Raw genomic sequence first — 21,773 nt, forward strand, 5'->3', positions numbered from 1 at the left:
CACCCTCTCTTATACGTCCCTTTCTCCTGTCCTTCATAGGGCTTCAAGTCGCCGGCACTGGCCAAATGAACCGAGCGGCACGGGGGCACGGGGGGCACACCACGGATGATTGGCGATTCCCCACATAATACCACGGCGGGGTTTCCACTGCCGTTCCGCGGGCCGTGCCTGCCGGACCAACGGTCAATGGGTCGGCTTGATGGGTGACTGGGAAAAGACCCCCACAGAGGGTTGACACACGCCCCCCAAAGTTTACCCAATTCCCCCAAGGTGGCGGACAATTCTGAGCACCGATATGCCTTAAGCCGTGACAGCCATTGTACTGAGTTGAAATGGAATTAATTGAAGCCACTTTAATAAAGGTAATAACAGCCAGTTTAACATGGTCGGGCATTGTAGTAAAGTTCAACCCAGTTAGGTGCGCTTGTAATCTGTAATAGGCGTTAGCGAGGGTTTGGGATAGGGATAGGGGATAGGGAGAGGGATGGGGTTAGGGCTATATGTATACTTAGGGCGAGGGTTTAGCCGAGTCATTTGTTGAACTGAGTGACTGCGTTGGACTGGTGTATCAAAATGGAATTACTTCGTAAATGGGATGGCCAGAATTAAACGAAGTCGCTGCAAGATTTACGGTCGTGTATGCGCATTCGAAATGGGCGCTTTGTTCCAGTTCACATCCCAACCCTCGGCTGCGTTTCTCATCTTCAACTCCGCGGCACTCCCCCTCTCGTTCGGCTCACAGTATGATTCCCCACCCGCAACAGTTCATGCTGCAACCTGTCGGCCACGTTGAGAGCCGCAGGGCACGACATTTCCGAACTCCGGATTCTCGCTTCGGCAAGCGGGCTACGGGCTGCAATTCGCGACTCGGGTGAGACACAAAATCCTGATGAAGCCTTTATCGAACCCCGGCACTTAATCCTCGAACTTGGTGGGCATGACCTCGCCGAACGGGTTTAGTCAAACCGCTAGCTTGGGCCAACTGCCTGCAACGGATGCAGTTTCGTCTTCCGCGTCGCCCGGCTTCGGGCCTTCGTGTGCCAACATGCGGGCAGCGGGAGGAAGGAACGACGGCTGCAGAGGGACTTTTTCGCTCCTGAACCCACCTGGAAAAGAGCACCAACCACAAACCTGGCTTCCCGCCGGGCGCCCATGCTGCTGTCGCAGCCAAGTCACACGTCTTTTATCCCGTCCCCGTCCAGTCGGTGTCGAGAAAAATGGCCCTGCCTTGCGAGCTGGCCTACCACAATTGGGCGATTCGGCGAATGACCTAAATTTAAGGTGCCGCTCCTCCCCGCTTCACTGTTGCAGTTCAATGCCACATGTTTTTCGGTTCACCGGGTCGAACCGTGGTCCCTCTTCTTCCTTGCTGACTGGGTCCCTCTTCTGGAAACGAAACTTGAAGCCAAGTTCCTCCCTGAGACTGAGACCGGTACATACCTGTCCTCCAAACAACCAACTCCGAGTTTGTATTCAGACAGATTGCGCCATGTGTCAGTCACCAGAGGCACACATCGAAATTGACGAGGGGGTAAATTCCACCCTGCGTTGACTTCGTGTGGAGATGATGGGAAAATAAATTCGGGTGCTAACCTGCTCGGTTTCGGTCCTTTACAGCAAGCGGGCGACAACGACTCAGTTCTTGGGGACGAGCTGTAAGTCTCCACGGCCGGTATTTTATATTGATATACTGACAGTGCGCCAGCTCGGCCTTCACGGCCTCCATCACATCCAGCATCCTCAACTACCCGGTCGAGAACGGGCGCCGGTACCATGCCTTTCGGGCGGGGGGTAGGCACTCACTTCCGCTATCACGACTGCACCGGGTAACAGCCAGGCCTGACTAACAGTTGCCAGCTTATTACATGCCAAACGACGACCTCGAGCAGAATAGGCTCGATTTGGCTCATGCCATGATGACCAAGGCGATCGGCGACAACCTGTTCCTCGCTCCAGTCGACACCGACAAGATGCAACGTGTGCTTGATATCGGCACTGGCACGGGAATATGTACGAGCCCCAACTCTGGCTTGTCGCACTGGCGCACAGTACGCTGACCGGCCTGTCGCTGTAGGGAGCATGGCAATGGGTGACGAATACCCCAACGTATCGCAGGCAAGGCAACCCGAGGGCTCGGGTGAGCGACCCAGTACTGCGATGCTAACAGGCCGAGCAGATTCTAGGAAACGATCTGAGTGCTATACAGCCGCCATGGGTGCCGCCTAACGTCAAATTCGAGATCGACGACGTTGAATGTCCGTGGGTTTACGAGATGCCCTTTGACTTCATCTTTTGCCGGTACATGACCGGTTCCATCAATGACTGGCCCAAGCTTGTGGAGAGGGTCCACGAGTGCGTCAAATTCATCCTCGGGAGTTTTCAGAGTTGCACGCCAGCACGGGTGAACCCGCCGCTGACAGAATAATCATAGAAACCTCAACCCTGGTGCTTGGGCCGAGTTCCAGGACTTTGACCTGCAATACTACTCGGAAGACGGCTCTCTCAAGCCCGAATCGAACACCCTGACATGGATCAACACGTTCCTTAAGGCCACCGACAAGATGGGTCGCGAGGCATGCCCCGGTCCTAAGCTCGAAGAATGGGTGCGCGACGCGGGCTTCACCAACGTGACGCACCAAAAGTTCCGCTTACCCATCGGCCCCTGGCCAAAGGACGCGCATCTGAAGCAGGTTGGCTTGTACAACATTTCGCAAATCATGACCGGACTCGAGGCCTTCTCGCTGCGAATATTTTGCGACGTGTTGGGGTGGAGCAAGGAGGAGGTTTTCGTGCTGCTTGCCGAGGTGCGAAACGAACTCAAGGACCCGAAATTGCACGCACAGTTTGACTAGTGAGTATTCCTCCTTCTGAAATACTGTGGTTGTGGTTGTGATTGCGTTTCCATCAGGAGCTTACACACTTGCAGCCATGTCGTTTATGGGCAGAGAAAGGAGGATTGAGACTGACTTACGAGTTGCTTCTCGTTTTGGTCTCGTGGGGTTATCGGAAGGTAGATTCATTCATCCCCAACCTACGCAGAGACTATAATATTATACCATTCAAGCTTTTCCGTCCTTCCCTCCCTCCTTTCCTTCCCTCTGTTTTTCTTTCTGTCCTTCTCTCCAAAGGAATCGTTGTCGCGGTCGGTAGGACTAGCCAGGGTAGTCGTGAAACGGGCTTTTATCCAAACATCTGGCCCAAAAAAAAGGCTCCCGCACGCTGGGCCACCTCAAAAAGGACACCAGCTCCGCGGGCGAGAAGCCCATGCGCGCAAAGTGCTGCTCCCCGACGCCCAGGATCCGCGACAGCACGAAACGGGCGTGGCGGCAGCTGTACGTGCCGTCCCTGGAGTGGAGTCCACGCGGGTGCACCTGGCGCGGCACCCGAGCCTCGCCTTGAAGACGCGCGCGCGCCGGGGCTCCTCTAGGGCGAAGCGGACCACCCCAAAGACCCCGCTGCCGGGGTAGTAGGGGTTGGGCCCCTCGACCCGGACGGGGTTCGACCCGCGCGAGAGGACCCGCATGCCCTCCCGCCGGCTCGCGTGGTACATGCCACGGAGCGCGCGCGTGACGGGCTGGGGTGCCGTGCTCCGCACCCTGGCGGCGAACTCGGCCCAGGCGACAGCGCTTGGGACACGGAGGACGGGCGGGGGGCGGGCGAAGGGAACGAGGTGGCCGCGTCGTGGCGGTGGTGGGAGCAGTCATCATCTTGACCGCCGGGGCGGCCGCGGCCAAACGTCTCTGGTGCAAAGGTGATAAAAGGAAAATCGGGAGAAAGTGGACGCAGTGGGAGGTTCACTTGTGTAGCTTGGGGAGGAGGTCAATGCCATGTGGCAAAACTTCAAGTTACGGGTACGTGAGCCAGAGTCGAGGACAATGCGCAAATAGTGACGACAGACCGAGAGCACGACTTAACCTCGATGGTGACGACACATTGAGGTAACGACTTGAACGACGATAATACACAGTGATGGCAGACCGAGGAGGAGTTGGCTAGGGCCCAAGCGTCGGACTGTTGGCTTTCCAAAAGTCATGTGAGTTAGTAGGTATCCTTGCTCTCCTGAGTTCTACAAACCATTATCTTACGCCTCTACACCCAGATGGAGGTACCAGGGCAGCCCTTACTATATAGTCACTCGTTCTGGCGGGCTGTGGGAGCCCTCAGTTGCCAATACAAGTCAGCGCCTGCTGCAAGCTCTACTGAACGAGACGATATTGTGTTGTAGAACCTTTCGCTTCACTGAATCTTTGCCTAGCTTCGTTACCTCCTGTCACGAACCGGAGCGGCCCAGCCTGTTCTGAGAGGTTTCCGGAGCTAACGTGGCTGCTGGAGTCGATCCGGTCAAGCCAACGGGTTCTATCCGAGGTCCCAAAACGGAGACCGGTTCCGGTTAGGGGACCTGCCGGATCTGTGTACATACTGATATACCCCACTACCACCACCTCCGACAGGTTCACAGCCAAACGATGGTCTCGATCACCAGTAGGAACTGGCTTTTAACTTATACTGACAACTGAGGGACTCCCGGAGCCCCTCCGGACGAGTGACGATGTACAGTAGCGAGTTCATGGCTGCCTGTGGGGGCTTCCTTTTGATTGGTGCTTAGGCGCTCTGACAGAGCCAGCCTGGCAGACCCCCTCCGGTCGATCTTCAAGCGATTGGCTCGGAATGCGCCCCATCCACGCGCCCGCGTTCCGGGCGGCACTGTTCCACGGGGCACTCACTGTTGATTAATTTGCGACACCACTCGCGAGGTACTCCGTCTTATCTATGGCTCGGCGTCTCAGCACAGCGCTGGCTGAGCGGCTGAGCGACTCTTCCCCCCCGGACCTCGTCTGCGGACATATGGACACGTTATTGATCACCGCATTTTTATCTCAGGAGCAGCAATCCCGCGTTTGAATAAGCTCTCATCAACGCACAATGTCCAAACCAACCTATTTCATCCCCCCAACGTTCCACAACCCCCCGGATGGGCCGCTCAGACTCGGACAGCTGATCGTGGCTGTCGACGACCCCGCCAACGCACTGGACACGCCCGAGCCCTTCCTGCCGCACCATATCGAAGTCTACATCAACGAGCAGACGGTCGTGTCTCACGGCTACACCTCGTCGTCGACCAAGGACCTAGGCCTCTTCGCAAAAGCCGTCCAGGCCGTCGCCGTCAAGGCGGGCGTGGCCTGGTCGGCGCAGCACCATGCGAGCATCCTCTCGCATATTGAGCGCCTCGAAGTCCGCTTCATCCAGCCTGATGACGGCTACGTCAAGGCCAGCTTGCTTCGAACGAAGGTTCAGGATAAGCTGAGACGGTGGGTGTGGCAGAAGCGCGCGTTTATGATCACGGGGCTTTGTATCGCGCATCCATCCAGCGACGTAGCGGATACTATCGCTGTGGAGAATGCTAGGAAGGGATACGTTGGGGGCGAAGCAGAGGCCCGCGTCCTCGAGGGGTTGGGCAGCGCCGGGGCTAGAGGTCATGCCTCGGCGGGTGATGCATCATCGCACTTCCTTAGACTCACGCCTCGGCAGCCGTTTGTCTATGCCTTTCAGCTGAGAACGTGCCGCTATGGACGGCGAAAAATCACGAACAGGCCGGCTACCGATGGTGCGGTTATGAGTGAGGGGGATAAGCCCAGTGGCCAGCGTGACGCGTCAGCCAAGCAGGATGGCCCGGAGGCGTTCCAATTCGTTTATGACGAAGTTGCGGAGGAGGACCTTTCGTTGGATGAGCTGGGTTATGATGGAGAAGGTCTCACTCTTGTGGGAACTAGTGATGAAATTACGGGCGAGCCCTGTAATGTGATCATGTCGACCACCTCGCCTGCGGGAGAGGCATCGTCGGCGTAGGGAGGGTTTAGTTACCTAGCAAGGGAGGACATTTTGCGGACTCAATGACTCTTGAATCATAGCGTTATAGGTACTAAAATGTAACAGTCCATCAAGTGGCAACATTTGACACCGGAAAGAATTGTAACGTGCCCTAAATTCCCCTGCCACCCCAAGAAATCTGTCTCTCTTTACAACGCATCCAACATAGCAGAGATCCGCTGGCTAATACGGTAATGCCGTTCCTCGCCGGTTTCATGGAATATGAGATCCGGGACTAGCACATGGTATCCGAGGCGCTGATTAGACATTCCGTAAAATACCTTCCGCATAGCATCGCAGTCCTTCAGCCGACTCGGTTCTTTGACTGCCTTGCCGGCGTTGGCCCGCTGTCTCGAGTACTGAAGGACTAACGTGGCAAGGCCGGAAGCGATAGCCGCCGCAGCAGAAGTGCCCCGTATGACTCGCAAGATGTCGCCAATCTTGAGCGGACAAGCAACTTGTAATCCCTCTCCAATCACAGCAAAGCCACGGTCCGGCGATGGCGCGGGGTTGAATTCGGACGGGTTGCCGTATCCGTCGGTCGAATTGATGCAGATGACCTGCCTCAAGCTGGCGGGGAATGCAACGGACTCCTTAGACAGTGATCCCATGTTGGACGCCGAGGCGATGATTATCGTGTTTCGATGGAACGCTTCTCTGATGGCTTTTGTGATGATGGGAATCTCCTTTTGATAACCCCACGACATGGAGATTATGTCGGCCTGCTCTATATCCATCGCGTGGCGGATGGCCTAAAAGTAGAGGTTAGTTTATCCATCACGAGCAGACAAGAGGGTCACGAACCTCGGCTATCAAGTTCTGGTTTCGATCCATCTCGGTACTCTGTCCACTCAAGAACACCTTTACCATACAGACATGGGCATTCGGTGCGGTCCGAAGGATAAGGTCGACCATATGTGTCCCGTGGCCGCACACGTCCCTGGTCCCAGGCTCCCCCTCAATAAAGCTCTTCGCCGTGATTTGGCCTCTGTCGAAGAAGTCCTTCAGCATTGGATGGGATCGATCGACGCCGCTGTCGAGGATGGCAACCTTAACACGCGGGTCACTGTCCTTATGTCTCTCTTCAACAGTTTGGTGGACCTTGTCACGGAGATTATCGAACCATTCTTCCGCAAAGACACTAGACTCAGTCAGTTTCAGTTTTCTTTTACCATTCCAATCCTGTCAACAATGTAAAAAAGAAACTGACCTGCCAGTTTCGACTCCTTCTGATGTAGCAAGAGTATCAAAGACAAAACGTGCAGCCGGCTCTCGCCTGATGGGAGACGGCAGTTCCCCCCGCTGCGGGCGAGGATTCGATTGCACCTGATGTGCATACCTGAGCGTCGGTGGGAAGTCCGGCCCGACACCCAATAGGCCTGAGCTTTCGAGACGCGCGGGATCGCTGCTTGGCTCCTGGGAAGGCGCTCGCAACGGTGACGCACTTCGGCGAGCGTAGTGATCTATCGCCTCATCGATAGCTGCAACGATCTGTATGTAACCCCAGTCTTCCCTGGAATCAAATTTGGCTAGTCCCGAATGATTGGATGCAAGACCAGATAGTCGCTCCCTCGGGTGGCCCAGAAACGCCTCGTCCTTTGAGACGAGCTGAGGAACAAGCCCCGTCTTTTGCATCTCATAGAAGCTGTAAACATCCAAGTGCGTTCCGTCAAGGAGCATGTAAAACTGCTCGTCAAGATCGCGATGAGACTGTGATTCCTTCAGTTCGGACAGCAGTGTGTTATTTCTCGATCCTATCGTTGAGATCGCGAAAAAGGTGGAAAGTGACCCAAAGCCGCGATGCGGGGTCCCTAAGAACACTATAGCCGCAACTGAATTGAATATATCGATCCGGCGTGGGGTTAAGGAGGCGTTGAGAAGCATCTGTAGCGAGCATAGGCCATCGGGTATATCAGAACCAGGAACTTGCGTTTGCATCATTTAGGGCACTAGGGACTAACACGCTTGGCCATGAGCCCACCAACGTTATGGGCAATGATGATGATGGGGATTCCGCGTGACTGTTGTCATGAGTTAGTATGTTACTACCTAGGTAACTACCAACGAAGTCCACGTCTGCACCTACCTCAGCGCTCTGACGTCTTAAAGAGAGCTGAACTGCAAGCTGGTCGGCCCACTCTTTCAACGTCGCCGTTGAGGAGTTCCCGGTGATGCGGGAATCCCAGCCAAAGCTCATGACTCTGGCGTTTGGAAAGGAGGATGGGAGGAACTCCTTTAGCCACATGGCCCCAGACACGCGATGGGTCCAGCTTTTCAGGTAGTCTCCGTTTAGGCCATGGATAGCTACCACGCTGTTCTCTATTGATGAGCAACAACAACCAACTTCAACATTGGGCCTCACGAGCTGTTGACTTACTCAACTGTCCATGACGGCGGTTCTACCAGAACAAATAACCCCAGTGACTTCCTGTCCTCCACCAAATCCGGTGTGATATTAGGGGTCAGTGCCGTCACTGCCGTCTTGTCGGGCTCCTCCGGACTCGGTGTACTAGGCGTCAGTGCCCGGTTTTTCCGCCCAGATTTCTGGAAAGACATGAACCTTTTGCGGAGAGACATGGTCAACTTGCGTAGGTTTAGGTTGAGTTGTCGACCAGTTTCTCGACAGCTTCATGTTGGCGCAGCATCAATGGACGTCCGCCTGTCCTGTCGGCGGTTCAGCTATCCACGTGATCAGGTTTAAAAATAACACGAAACGGGAGCCATTCATTTTGCCTCTGCCTATCCTTTCCCTCCTGGAGCGTCACCGTATCCAATCAAATGCACGTGGCTGACTCCTCCCATCGAGACCCTTGCTTGGTACTGGAGATTACACGTTTTGTGAACCTTTTGGTTTGACCGAACTTCATTCTGGGTAAGTTGAGTGAGAATGAACCTGCCGTTTTGGGCACGTGACCCAAGCTCTGCTGAGTCAGTGACTTGCCCAAATTGAAACTTGAAAGGAAACTCCCAAATCCAGAGACACGTTTTAACCCTCCTAAGAATAACAGCCTCTGGTCTTCGTTGTTGTTCAGGGGGTGCGGTTTTCTGTCCTCAGAGCTCCGAGTTCCGGACCCTTCTCAGCAGACACAGGCAAAAAGCCAAATACACGGGGCCGAACTGATGGAATAAAAAGTGGATCGCGAGTCTGCCTGGAACTTTTGCTGGGGCCGCTTGCAGAAGAACAGGCAGGAACCAGGCAGCATGGCCACATTTGGACTTTGACTCCATTTTGTTTGAATTGGACCTTGCAACAGGGGCTCAAGTTGGTCAAGTCGACATATCGTTAAATACGTCAAATACGGCCCGCGTGCTGTCTTCCTACAGACTTGCGCTGCGACCAGCACTAATTATCCGCATCACTCACGCTCTCAGGGCAGTGTCGTCGTCGCCTTCATCGCGACCTAGACATCCACTTTCGCCATGGCAGCGAGCTCAGTCACCGCAGACACCACCCACGCAGCCATCGCTAAAATGAACAAATACCCAGGCTGGAACCTAGACCTACGATTGACGAATTACAAAGACAGTCATGGCCATTATCCTATGGGCATCCATTTCAACTACTATGGAGTCAACTCGGCGTTGATGCCGGTGCGCGAGACAGCCATGCTGTTGGTCATGGACCGTCTGACCGACAAACCAAACTGGCACACCAAGGTTTTTGATGACGAGATTGCTAAAAAGTGGAAAACCGAAGCCCTGGCCTGGCCGGACGAGGACCTGTGGGACCGCCTGAACAATTGTCACGAGGACGGTGAGGACGACCTACGCATACCGACCCCGATCTTGGACAAGGAGTGCGTTGACTACGTGAGTACAATCCTTCCCGGTCGCTGTTAGCATTGGGCACACGTAGACCCTGCCAGGTGCCCCCTCCACCGCTTCTGACACTTCGCTTTATTACGGCAGTGCATTCTGGAACTACGACACAAAGCCGAACACTTTAAGCGCACAAGGATCACGCCTACTCTGGATGCTACCTTCAGTATCGCCAAATCGGATGAGCTAGTGCCCGATGAGCTGCGATCCACCCTACGCGAGTCCTTCGCCATATTGCAGGCCGACCAGGCGTCCAACCCGGATTGGCACCCCAATACCAACAAAACGGTGCAGGACCTCGTTCACCCATCCATGTACCCGCTCGTGTACGGTCGCTCGCTCTTTCTTCCGGATGAGGTCGTGGGTGTTGAGGATGCGGTCGACAAGTTCGCCGGGAAAGGGGAGGTGATCCCGAGGCGGGCGGAATGGGGCGACGAGCCGACCGATGAAAAGAGATGGCCGCCAGTGTTCTGGGGCGGTAGGGGGATTGACAAGACCTTTTGGTCTACCGTATACCAATGGCTCCCCGCGAACGTCACATTCACGGCCGACGGTGGCGTGCGGTTCACCAGCTACATCAACAACCTACACCCGACGAAGTACCGCGGCATTTATAGCGCCGTCGAGAAGCTCATCGAGACGGCGCTCCCCATGTGGGACCAGTGCCTCGCACAGTCTACCGGCTACCAGCATTACGATGGTGCCGGTCGACACAGCCCTCGTTTCCCAGTGCCCCAGGATCCAGAGTACGTAAATTTGCCCATGCTCCGCCGTTGGCTTTGCTCCCAGATCTAACATGTCTGCTCAGCGACGAGAATCCAGATAACTGGGACATAAAATCAGCGGCCGAAATGATGGAAATGGAAGCAGCCGCAAACCTGGATGAGGAATTACTGGGGCAAACGGGGCTATCCAACGATGAGAGGAAATCGACCGGGCAGCCAAATTACGCCGATCTGGAAGGTGAAGAACAGGCCGAATTGGAGGAACGTTGGTATGAAGCCCGCAAGCCGATTCAGCTTCGGCCGCCAGCCTTTTCCACGAGCAAAGTCGACTATGCCGTCGATCCGAAGAAAACACTACGCGAAATGTTCAAGGATACCGGCCTCCAAATCATCGTCAAGATGGCCTCCATCGAGCTCACACCCGAGAATCCCGAGTTCTCGCCCGGCGGATGGCACGTCGAGGGGCAGATGAACGAACACATTGTCGGCACGGCGCTCTACTATCTCGACTCCGAGAACATTACCGAGAGCCACCTCGACTTCCGCACTTTTACGACCCGTGAGCAGGAAGACGAGTTCGAAGTCGGACAGGACGCTTACCACTGGATGGAGAGCATATACGGTGCCAGATTTGGGTGCGGCAGCGGCAGCGCCTGCCTGCAGAGGTACGGCAGTGTCCTCACCCCTCCGGGCCGCTTGCTCGCCTTCCCCAACGTCTTCCAACACCGCGTCTCCGGCTTCCGGCTCGCCGATCCGACCAAGCCGGGCCACCGCCGGTTCATCGCGCTGTGGCTGGTCGACCCCAAGATGCGCATCATCAGCACGGCGAACGTGCCGCCGCAGCAGGACAGCTGGTGGGCTGAGAAAGCGTTTGGCGCATCGTCCAGCGAGGGTAATAATGACTTGTCGGGCATACCGCCGGAAATCGCCCAGCTGCTGGTCGAGCGCGGCGTCGGCGGAGATCAGCTTGCCGAAGCGCTGGCGGCGGGCAAGGCCGGCGAGCCGAAGCTACCGGTCGAGCTGCTCGCCATGGTGAGGAAGGAGTTGGGAGATGGGCTGCCGATGAGCCGCGAGGAGGCCGAGGAGCACCGTCTGAAATTGATGACGTCCCGTTCGGTGTTTCAGGACGCGGCCAGGACCAGATGGCAGCACGAAACGTACAGCTTTTGTGAGCATTAGAAGCCTGGCGGGTGCCAGACCAAGCGAGAGGAAATTACGTGAATAAACCGGGAGAAACAAGTCCGCGGGAACGGAAGTCTGGTTGAGGAGGAAGATGAAGGATCAAGCAAAGGATTCTAGCACTGCTATATCCGGTAATTGCTATTTAGGCTCCAGCATATTCAATGCCCAGTCATCACTAATACGAGTCATATATATCACGGTGACAGCGAATAGATCTGCCGATGTTGATAGGTAGGCAACAACAACCCAACGCCTGCCGGCTTGTTTGCGCGATTTCCGTGCGTTCACCCGAAACATTAAGGACTTTAGATGACTTTTAACTAACACCGGTGTACAGTAGCAGAACGCAACACATACACGGTCTTTTATACCCTAGGAGCACGAACCTGGTTGTGATGCGACTTGTCCAAGCAGCCTGCGACCTCTCTGTCGGGCCCGCGCTACGCGACCCTCTGTCCTAAAGCACAACTGGTGCTCGACAGCGACCTACATCAACATCGTTGATCCTTTGGCCAAAATGTCTGATTCCAGCCGCCCACGGCCTGAGACACGCCATCGAAGCTTGCACTCACTCCCTCTGGAGCTCCTGGCTGAGATATGCAGCTACTTCTGTGCCCACTGCGTACGAAAAGACCAAGGGGATACGTGGCCCTTCAACGCCAAGCAAGACCACATGGGCGATGTTTGCCCACCACCGGAGCTGGGCTCACGCTCTGGCTCTACGGACCTACTCAATATCAGTCGCGTGAACAGAACTCTACACGCTGTGGCAGGACAATATTTGAGTCACTGCACTTTTACCCGGAACTGGTCGCTTTGGTTTCTCCTCGACACGTTGACAAACCGGCCTACTCGAGCGCTGCGAATCCGGGAACTAGACGTCGGGTATCCTTTACCTCATCGGGGACTGGTTCAAGGGTCTCGTCCGCCACTGCCACCACCAATCCTCAATGCGGTGCGGGATCTCTTGCGCAGTGTTAGGATATCAACGGTAGAAAGCCGCGTGGCCGTTGAGGATGCTCTAAACAACGCCCCCGAGAATGTAGGCATTATCGGCCAGATGGCCGAACAAGCAGCCTTGATGTCGATACTATTGCGACTTGTGCCAAACTTGGAGAGTGCACATTTTCAACTACCCGAGCGCCACCCCAGGCCCGCTATCGTCTCCTTTCCAGCCTTCCTCTCCGGATTGGTTTCGTCTAGTCCGCCCTTAGTATCACTGACGAGACTGGCTTTCGGTAGCCCCGCGGAACAAAGCTTCCCGTCCGGGATCGATAAAACCATTCCCATCATCGCGTTGGCGCCCAATCTTCGGGTTCTGCACTTTGACAATTATGGGAGCAACCTTGAGTTTGGGGGACTCGACCTTCCGCCACTGCAGAATCTCACCGAGCTCAGCCTCGATAAATGCTGTTTGACCATGGACCCCCTGGTCACCTTTTTAGCCAAAGTTGGGCCAAATTTGTCCAGAATGAGATATCGGCGACACGGAACAGCACAGGCGTTTCGTCGGGGCGTGTCGTTCCATGAGCTTCTCAAAGCATTGCGGCGTTGGAGAAAAACGCTAAGGGAGCTGAGCTACACGAACTCTGACTACGGATTGTCGCAGGGAAATGAACTTCTCCTTGACATCTCCCTCCTCCAGAAATTCCGAACATTGCAGACGCTCTACACCGAGTCAACCTTTCTTTACGCCCACGTGCGGTATTGTTGGGGCGAGGAAGATGATGTATATCTCTTCACCTCAACGCTCCCTTCCTCGATATGCACGCTCAAAATTCGTCGGTACCATCACACGCTCGGCGTTCACCTGCGGGAGTTATTGGTTGCGTGCAAGGTGGGCGACTATCCGAATTTGCGCTCGATAGAGATCTACGTCGACTGCTCTGATAACTTTGAGTTTTCTGACTCCGAAGACGAGGCCTCGGGAGATGTTCCCCCTGAATCGGGGATACGATCGGAACTGGAGGATATTGGCGCTTCATTCCGGGCGGCGGGCGTGGACTTTGTTCTTCACATTAGTTACTAAGTGCTATTGAGGTAGTTACGGGGGTGGCTTACCAAATTGCGTAAGATGCGTTGTGCCATCAACGCTTGATCCCTCGGCGGCAGATGCACCGATGTCCGCCAGTCGGGCATCCTCAGTGTTTGAGTCGAGGTTCCATGAAGCGCGTTTCTTTATGATGGCTTTTACGAGTGTCTCTTAAGACTACAGTGTACTATTATCATGTCTCGAATCATAGCATTCGCAACACGATCGTATTGTTCTCATATCCCTAGTTCTTCCTACATTGTTCCCGGGTTCCTTTTCCTTTCCCTCCCCCTCCCCCGTCTCTTCCTAGTCTTTCTGCCGCCTAAAGTAGACGCTGGCGATACCTTGGTCCAACGCATGCTCTCTTGCAAGCCCATTCCGGTTGTCACCGCCCACTCGAACCTATCATTGCTACATCTCGGCTGTTCCGAGTTTCGAAGTGCGGGCTGATACGTCCGCATCACACACGCGGGTGGTGAAGTTCGAACCACCGGGATGAGGGAAAGACAGTCGAGATGTTCAAAGTCATGAGACGTTACAACGATTCCATTTATGCTCACTCCGAGTGATACATATATACGCCACGTCCATTCCTACTTGGACTTTCCATTGCGGTTAAGAACAACAGGTTCCAACACCTGTGACCATACTCTCAATCAATCGCCAACACAAAAGCACGTCGGCACCATGGGAAATGGCCGGGGCAGAAGGTCTTACCAGGGGGAGAGGAAGATGAACCGGCGCCACCCCAAACCGCGCGCTTCCCACGCCGTCAGCGACGCACTCTCGTCCCTGAGTCTCGACACACCCATCGAGCCCCACAAACCGAAGGACCAGCCCACCAACTTCCCACGGCTCCAACGTGCTTTTCGGCGTGATGGTATGGCCGACTCCACCGTGAACCCCCTCCTCTGGCAGGTCAAGCCAGCTGACCTCCACCGCCTCGTGCGGCGGTTGAAACAGCAGGCCCCAAAACGCCAGGCCTCGTCGGCCAAGCAGGGTCCCAACATATCCGGCCGCATCGCCACGCTGCTTCGCCGCGTCATCAACAACCACGAGCGCGTCGTCGGCCCTCAGGCCCCGCCCCCTCAAGCCGCTCGAGCCCGCAGGTGCTCCGACTCGACCGCCAAGATGATTGATTCCATCACCAGCAACGGCGCCAACGGCTTCCGGCCCAACCCCGGTTTCCGGGCCGGCCCGCCCCTCTCGGAGACGGTTGACGGTATGAACTTTGAGCAGTTGCTGGCCTATAGGGAGACGATGAGAACGGAGCAGCAGCTGGTGATCCCCCATGGTGAGAGCCATGCGCTACAGCAACCCCCCCGTCTCCTCATTCAGGAACAGGCATCCAACAGGCCTGTCATTGCAATGGCGAACAGCTTTTCTCGCGGGTTTGGGGCGGAGCCTCTAGAATATGGGGTGCAGAGGATGAGACTGTGAAGGGGTGAGGGTGTTGATCTGGGGTGATCAAGCCGGTTGCCCCCCGCTCCCCTGTTTAATGGTGTTCCAGAATAAGAAATAAACTTGATGAATTATGAATTACCGCCTGATGTTCCTTGGACATGAGTAATTGACTGAGTGATGGCCTCTACCGCCGGCTTTGGTGCCACTGACTTGATCACCCGAACCCAGCCCCTAACCCTTGACCCCTGAACGGGAAATAGGGGTTGTATTTGGGGACAACAAATGAGGAATTCTACCCCTGAACAAAGAAGCCAAAAGCTGCCGCACTTGTGCCCACTACACATTGAGGCATTAATCGTGGCCCAAAGACTCAAATTGTGTATAATCCTAGCTTGCTAACTGATATTGCCCTTATCATGGTTGTCCTCTCCTGCCTCACCGTCCTCACCGCCACGATTTCTCACGCAATGGGCGCAGGGAGTGGGTCCTTTCAGCATCCCGAGCCTCGCATTGCCGAGCTCAGCCTTTTTTTACGAAGAGCGTGCCCCACTCCATACATCCCGACGTGCCGACCTACATAACCCCAACCCTCGTGTATTCCTTAACAGCACACCAATTCAATCAGCAGCACAACACGATAATTGAGAATTCGGGAATCCGTTGATGATGGTTTTCCGAGACCTGTCTTGCACCTCGAGGGTGGGCTTGGCATTGTGCTGACGCGGCACAAGTACCTCACCTTAGCTACATCGTTCCGACTTGCCCCTCCCATCCACCGGGTTACGTGGGAATTCACGCTAAGGGACAGACTATTTAAGGTAAGGTTGCTCTGTGCAGTCATGCATGCAGTCATGCCCACGATGTGGCCGGGCCCATTGGATTATTTGGATTCCCTATTTGGACTCGATCCATCGCCCGGCCCCCAACAACCGATTGAACCGACCTTGCTCTCAGGGCCCTGCCCTGAATTCCACCGCCCCGGCCACGAACCACCGCCGACTTGATTAAACAACCGTTTATTGGGCGAGGCCTTGACAACAATGGGATCCAACATGGACGGCATCACGGCTCATTCTGACACACTGGGCGAGTTACCCGTGGCGGACCATGACGGCAGCCCGTTGTCGTGGTTTCAACAGCGGCTTTGGGTCCACCAGGAGCGCAACCCAGACGACTTGAGCTACAACCTCCCCTTTATGCTGCTTGTCCGAGGCGGCCTCAACGTCCTGGCACTCGAGCGGAGCGTGAACGCCATCGCGGCCCGCCATGAGAGCCTACGTACCTCCTACGGCGTAACGGGGGACGGGGAGCCGCTACAATTCGTTGCACAGCCGGGATACGTGCATCTACCGGCCTTGCCTGTCGACCACTCCCAACTGCTGGACGCCCTCGACCAGTTCCTCGAACACCGCTTCGACCTGCGCCGGGGGCCCATCTTCATCACGCGCCTGCTGCGGTTACCCGACGCCCAGCACCTGCTGCTCCTCAACGTGCACCACATCGCCGCGGATGCGTGGTCCCTCAAGGCCATCCTCCGATCTGAGCTGCAGAGCGCGTACGCGGCCTTCTGCCGGGCACAGGAACCCGAGCTACCGCGGTTGACGGTGCAGTACAGAGACTATGCCCGAGCGCAGCGGGCTTCGGATATGTCCGGCGACCTCGAGTACTGGAGCGAAACTCTCAAGGGGTACGAGGACAGCCTCGAGCTACCGACGACCTACCCACGCCAGCGGAAATCCGGCACTCGGGGCGGGGGCTTCGTGTACCAGTACGCCCGTGACTTTGCGCAGAAGCTGGAGCGCCTCTCGCGCGAGAACGGCAGCACCATGTTCATGTGCCTGCTCGCGGCGCTGGCCGTGACCATCAGCCGCTACGCCGACAAGGACGACCTGTGCATCGGAACCACGACCTCCAACCGGCCGGATGTCGCACTCGAGCCGCTAATCGGCTTCTTCGTCAACATCCTGCCGTTGCGGATGCAGGTCGACGAGCAGAGCAGTGTCGCCGATCTCCTCAGGGCGGTACGCTCCCAGGTGCTGAACGCCTTCGAACACCCGGTGCCGTTCGAACGGATCCTGCAGGCAACCAGCGTGGCGCACCGCGGCAGCGGGCAGCCGCTGGTGCCCATCGTGATGAGGCACCAGAACTTCCCCGAGGCGTCACTCGGCGCCGCACTGCCGGACAACGTGACGTTCAACTCCTACCCGGAGCCGGACGAGGCCGACGAGGCGGTCCTCGAGGTTCTGGCGCGGGAGCGCGCCCCGGCGCGATGCGAGATCGAGCTGTCGTACGCCGGGGGTGCGGACGGGCTGGCCGTCGAGGTCGTGTACGCTGCCGACCTGTACGACCGCGCGGCTATCGAGCGCCTGCTCGCTCACCACCAGAACGTGCTCGAAGGCATGTTCCGCGACGCCGGCCAACGCGTGCTTGACCTGTCGCTACTACGCGACTCGGACGTTGCGGAGCTGCTGAAGAGAAGCAACTTTGCTCCGACGGTCGAGGTGCCGCCACTGTCCTTTGTGGACCGGTTCGACAAACAGGTGCAGCGGTCTCCGGAGGCAGTGGCGTGCTGGGATGGGCACGGCTCCTGGAGCTACCTCGACTTGTCTAGGCGCGCGCATAGCGTCGCACACGCCCTCGCGATGCGGGGCACCACACCCGGTGATCTTGTCGCGGTGTGCCTTCCCCGAGGTGGTGAGCTGCTCGCCACGCTGCTCGGCGTTTGGCGTGCGGGAGCCGCGTACGTGCCGCTCGACCCGGCGTACCCCGCGGCCTACTCCCGGCAGATCATTGACGACGCGGGCCCGAGCACTGTAATTTGTGACGCGAAAAGCCAGATGCTGCTCGATGTCGACGACTCGCGGTGCCTGCGCGTCGAAGAGATCACGGATTCCCCAGGCGTGTATCACGAGCAGGCTCTTCACCCGGATGCGCTGGCATATGTCATGTACACGTCGGGATCTACTGGAAAGCCCAAGGGTGTCCGCGTACCTCATCGCCAGCTCAATAACTGGCTGAGCTCTTTGGAGAGGAGCTTACCGTTCCAGCCTGGCGAGGTTGTAGGTCAGAAAACGACGTCGGTCTTCGCCGCCGGAGTCAAGGAGATGTTCTCGGGCTTGCTAAACGGCATACCGCAGGTGACCATCGACGACGGCACCGTTCGCGATGTGGTAGCCTTCGTCGACACCGTAGCCGATCGCCGCGTCAGCCGTCTCAACATCCTACCGTCACACCTGGCGAGTATCGTAGAGCATCTAAAGTCGAGCGGCAAACGACTGCCCGCGCTGAGGATCTGCATCACCGCCGGGGAGCCGCTGTCAAAAGCCCAGGTCCTTGGCTTCCGCGACGCGTTCCCGGACGCGCGCCTGTTCAACAACTACGGCTGTACCGAGGTCAACGACGTCACCTACTACGATACCGCGGCCTTCGACGGGGCGGCCGACTTCGTCCCGATCGGGACGCCAATCGCGAACACCAAGGTCTACGTGCTCGATCGCCACGGCCGGCTGGTTCCTGACGGCGTTCCGGGAGAGCTGCACGTCGCATCTGTGGGTCTGGCCGACGGGTACCACGGCCTCGATGCCCTGACCGCAGAATGCTTCCTGCCCAGCCCTTTCGATGACGTGCCGGGTACCCGTCTCTACAACACCGGCGACGTCGTCAGGTACCTGCCGGACGGCACCCTCGACTTCATCGGCCGCCGGGACTTCCGGGTCAAGGTGCGGGGCTTCCGAATAGACGTGCGCCAGGTCGAGCAGGTGATGGGGGACTACGAGGGCATTACCGCCGGCGCCGTCGTGGCCCGAGGCGACCGGCTGGCCGCGTTCTACACCAGCGCGCCGGACCAGGCCGTGCAGATGGCGGAGCTGCGCGCGTTTCTGCAAGATAGGCTCCCTGAGTACATGGTGCCGGACACGTTCGTCCTTCTCGACGCAATGCCGCAGCTGCCCAACGGCAAGCTGAACCGCCGAGCACTGCTCGAAACCGAGGGCGAACCACAGCAGACCGGCGGCAAATACGAGGCCCCCGCGAGCGCCACAGAGCGGACCCTTGCCGGCATCTGGGGCGTTGTCGTCAACATGCCCGCCGCGCGCATCGGCCGCCAGACGCACTTCTTCGAGATCGGCGGGCACTCGCTCTCGGCTATGCGGGTGCTCGCGCGGATCAAAGATACGTTCCGCGTCGAGCTTGGGTTGTCAGAGCTCTTCAGCGCGCCTCGGCTGGAGTCCATCGCCGCCGTGATCGACAGCCGGATCGGGCACCGGCCATCATCGTCCGGTGAGTTACCTTCCGCGACACGGGCCCCAAGACCGGCCCGGGGGTTCGGGCTGCTCCACGACAAGGTGGCGCTAGTCACGGGCGGCAGCCGCGGCATCGGGCTCTCCACCGCACTGTTGCTCGCGGAGCAGGGCGCCAAGGTTGCCATCAACTACCGCGACAGCAAGGCGCAAGCCCTGAGCGTCAAGGAAATGATCGAAGCCGACGGTGGAACGGCCGAGGTCTTCGGGGCAGACGTGACGCGCGCCGACGAGGTCGCGGCCATGGTGGCGGCCGTCCAGGCGCAGTTCGGGCGCATCGACGTGCTGGTGGTGAACGCGCACATCCACTTCCGGCACCGGCCCTTCCTAGAATACGAGTGGGCAGACCTCGAACAAAAGGTTAGCGACGAGCTCAAGGCAGTATTCCACCCGTGCCGGGCGGTAGCCCCCGGGATGGTTTCGCGCGGCAGCGGCAGCATCATCACGCTGTCGAGCACGCTGTCGAAGCGCAGCAACGGCGGGTTCCTGGCGCAGAGCACGGCCAAGGCGGCGGTCGACGCCCTCGTGCGCTCGCTCGCGGCCGAGCTGGGCCCGCACGGCGTCCGCGCCAACACGGTCGCGCCCGGCGTCACCCTCACCGACGCCGCCGTGCCCATGGCGCCCCACGTCAAGGAGTCGGTCGCCGCCATCTGCCCGATGCGCCGCAACGGCCTGCCCGAGGACATGGCTGGTGCCGTGTTGTTCTTGGCCAGTGATCTGTCGCGGTTCATGACGGGCACCTATCTCCCTGTGGACGGGGGCTTTACGACGCTATAGGTGAGACGGGCCTATCTCATTGTTATCTAGAACCACGAGGCTTGAGCCTGGCGTTGTGTGGTTTACCACGTGTCCTATCCCGGTCTTCGGGTGTCGCAAACTAGGCCGGTTTTGGTATGCTCTTGGTGCCTCCATACAACGCCGTGTCGGAACTCTATTTCGTGAATTTAATAAACCTTCTTCAGTTCGCATCTTTACTTGCAGTAGTTTGAGGAACCAATGCACCATGACGTTCCAAAACCCCCCTGCCAAGTCCTTGTTATGTCACATCAAGGAGTCCAGGAGTTTGGTTTGGGAACGGCCGTAGCGAATGGTTGAATTCCACTGCAGCCTGCAACACTATTAATGAATTAAGCACCAGATGACCGTTTAGCTCAGGGGGTTCAGGGTTACCGTAGGATGAGTTCCAAGATCAGTTTGGTTGCCATGGTTTATTCCCGGACCTAGTTGGCATTATTGGGGCGGCTAGGTAGGCCGATAACGTTAGCGTTCTGTACTAAATCCATAGCGGTTGCGAAAGGATTCGCAATGCGGCACGGAGTGTCACCTACATAGTAGATCGACATGGATATGTATGTAATATTATCGCATGGTGGCCCAGCAGTGGAACTACACTAAACTTTCGGGACCGACAAGGCAAAGGGATGTGGTATCTTACCAGCACCAAGGAATTCCACCATTGAAACGACAAGGCGTTGTAGGTGTTGAAACCCACTTTCTGACCAAAAAAAGACGGCCACCCAGTTGAAGGAAGACAGAATGAAGTAGAAATTAAATGAAGGAAATTGAGCAAAACAAACCAAATACGAAACAGAGTAAAAGCAAAAAGTAAAACGAGTAAATGCAACGACTTCCCGGGGGCTTTCGTTTCGTTCCTAGGGTCGAGATTTGGGAGATACGCGAGGTTCCATTCTAAGCCGCTGGGACGGGGAGAGTTCAATGGTCGCAGGGTCATGGCCTGTTAAGGTTGTTCCTGTTATGTCAACGTCCCTCTTAGCCTTCCTACCCCTCATGCGCCAAGCCGTCCTACCATCTTGCTGTCCTTAGTGTGTATGTCCAAGCCGATTCCGGCCGCGACCACCTTACTGTGTATCGTTCTCATCGAAGATTCGAGGTTGACGGCCCACTCCAACTTGGGCCCGATCCTAAATTTCGGGCAGCTCGCAGTAAAAAGATACCCGAAGGCACCTATTTAAACCCAGACTCGAAACCATCCCTTCGTCGATGCTACCAGCTGGGAAACATCCAGCGGCACATGCGGGTTGTGCCGCGCCGCGTCGTCAACGTCAAACGCCTCCCTGGCCGCTTATCGCCCGCTTATCATAGCATTCCATCGCGTCATGGACGGTTGGGGCCCGGCCATGGATGTGGTGGATCGGATGGCTCCCGCCGCCCACCACGACGACCTCGACGACCTCGACAACCTCGACGACCTCGACGAGCGGTCTAGCGGAATCAACGTGACGACGGTCGCGAAGTGAGACAACCCACCTGTGAGCAGCGCTTAGGGCTCGGCACCTTCCTGATCCTGTGCCAAGGGGCAAGCGATGCGACCGGGCCCCTGTAACTCAAAGCGAAGCGAACGGTCGTGCCTCGCGGGCGTGCCTCTTTTGCGCACCACCGGGATATGGGGATGCCGGCCGGCCGGGGCAGGCCCTCCGTGGCTTG

At 57.1% G+C, this 21,773-nt stretch overlaps 7 protein-coding genes across 7 annotated transcripts; 6 read left to right on the forward strand and 1 right to left on the reverse strand.

Moving 5' to 3' along the window:
* Positions 1–655: 655 nt before the first annotated feature.
* Positions 656–3,196, forward strand: B0H64DRAFT_386039 (S-adenosyl-L-methionine-dependent methyltransferase). The gene is made up of 8 exons (XM_062803116.1): positions 656–1,531; positions 1,618–1,655; positions 1,706–1,791; positions 1,858–2,010; positions 2,075–2,115; positions 2,177–2,352; positions 2,432–2,851; positions 2,927–3,196. Exons 1-8 carry the CDS (start codon positions 938–940, stop codon positions 2,958–2,960), a joined length of 1,542 nt encoding a protein of 513 aa, XP_062662254.1. The 5' UTR covers positions 656–937; the 3' UTR covers positions 2,961–3,196.
* A 1,536-nt stretch (positions 3,197–4,732) lies between these two features.
* B0H64DRAFT_386048 (uncharacterized protein) lies at positions 4,733–5,949 on the forward strand. Its single transcript, XM_062803117.1, has one exon. It carries the CDS (start codon positions 4,924–4,926, stop codon positions 5,845–5,847), a length of 924 nt encoding a protein of 307 aa, XP_062662255.1. The 5' UTR covers positions 4,733–4,923; the 3' UTR covers positions 5,848–5,949.
* On the reverse strand, positions 5,950–8,779 carry B0H64DRAFT_386049 (peptidase S8/S53 domain-containing protein). Its single transcript, XM_062803118.1, has 6 exons — positions 8,246–8,779; positions 7,955–8,180; positions 7,830–7,889; positions 7,079–7,752; positions 6,673–7,009; positions 5,950–6,620 (listed from the first exon to the last, which is right to left on the reverse strand). The coding sequence occupies exons 1-6, from the start codon at positions 8,443–8,445 to the stop codon at positions 6,018–6,020; spliced, it is 2,100 nt and encodes a 699-aa protein (XP_062662256.1). The 5' UTR covers positions 8,446–8,779; the 3' UTR covers positions 5,950–6,017.
* A 560-nt stretch (positions 8,780–9,339) lies between these two features.
* B0H64DRAFT_318307 (uncharacterized protein) lies at positions 9,340–11,591 on the forward strand (the record flags this gene model as incomplete). Its single annotated transcript, XM_062800380.1, has 3 exons — positions 9,340–9,678; positions 9,778–10,433; positions 10,496–11,591. The coding sequence occupies 3 exons, from the start codon at positions 9,340–9,342 to the stop codon at positions 11,589–11,591; spliced, it is 2,091 nt and encodes a 696-aa protein (XP_062662257.1).
* A 268-nt stretch (positions 11,592–11,859) lies between these two features.
* B0H64DRAFT_81822 (uncharacterized protein) lies at positions 11,860–13,611 on the forward strand (the record flags this gene model as incomplete). The annotated part of the gene is made up of 2 exons (XM_062808823.1): positions 11,860–11,872; positions 11,932–13,611. A coding segment is annotated over exon 2 (1,500 nt), but the record flags the coding sequence as incomplete, so codon positions are not given.
* Positions 13,612–14,313: 702 nt separating this feature from the next.
* On the forward strand, positions 14,314–15,066 carry B0H64DRAFT_439185 (uncharacterized protein; the record flags this gene model as incomplete). The annotated part of the gene is made up of 1 exon (XM_062806409.1): positions 14,314–15,066. The coding sequence occupies one exon, from the start codon at positions 14,314–14,316 to the stop codon at positions 15,064–15,066; it is 753 nt and encodes a 250-aa protein (XP_062662259.1).
* A 743-nt stretch (positions 15,067–15,809) lies between these two features.
* B0H64DRAFT_422489 (uncharacterized protein) lies at positions 15,810–20,105 on the forward strand (the record flags this gene model as incomplete). Its single annotated transcript, XM_062805565.1, has 14 exons — positions 15,810–16,391; positions 16,428–16,520; positions 16,557–16,634; positions 16,665–16,790; positions 16,821–16,864; positions 16,898–16,999; positions 17,030–17,216; positions 17,250–17,270; positions 17,307–17,972; positions 18,003–18,017; positions 18,060–18,093; positions 18,127–18,200; positions 18,342–18,578; positions 18,789–20,105. The coding sequence occupies exons 1-14, from the start codon at positions 16,071–16,073 to the stop codon at positions 20,103–20,105; spliced, it is 3,315 nt and encodes a 1,104-aa protein (XP_062662260.1). The 5' UTR covers positions 15,810–16,070.
* Between the last annotated feature and the right edge of the window lie 1,668 nt (positions 20,106–21,773).

The sequence above is a fragment of the Chaetomium fimeti genome, assembly GCF_033439085.1.
Source record: "Chaetomium fimeti strain CBS 168.71 chromosome Unknown B0H64scaffold_2, whole genome shotgun sequence".
NCBI classification, from domain to species: domain Eukaryota; kingdom Fungi; phylum Ascomycota; class Sordariomycetes; order Sordariales; family Chaetomiaceae; genus Chaetomium; species Chaetomium fimeti.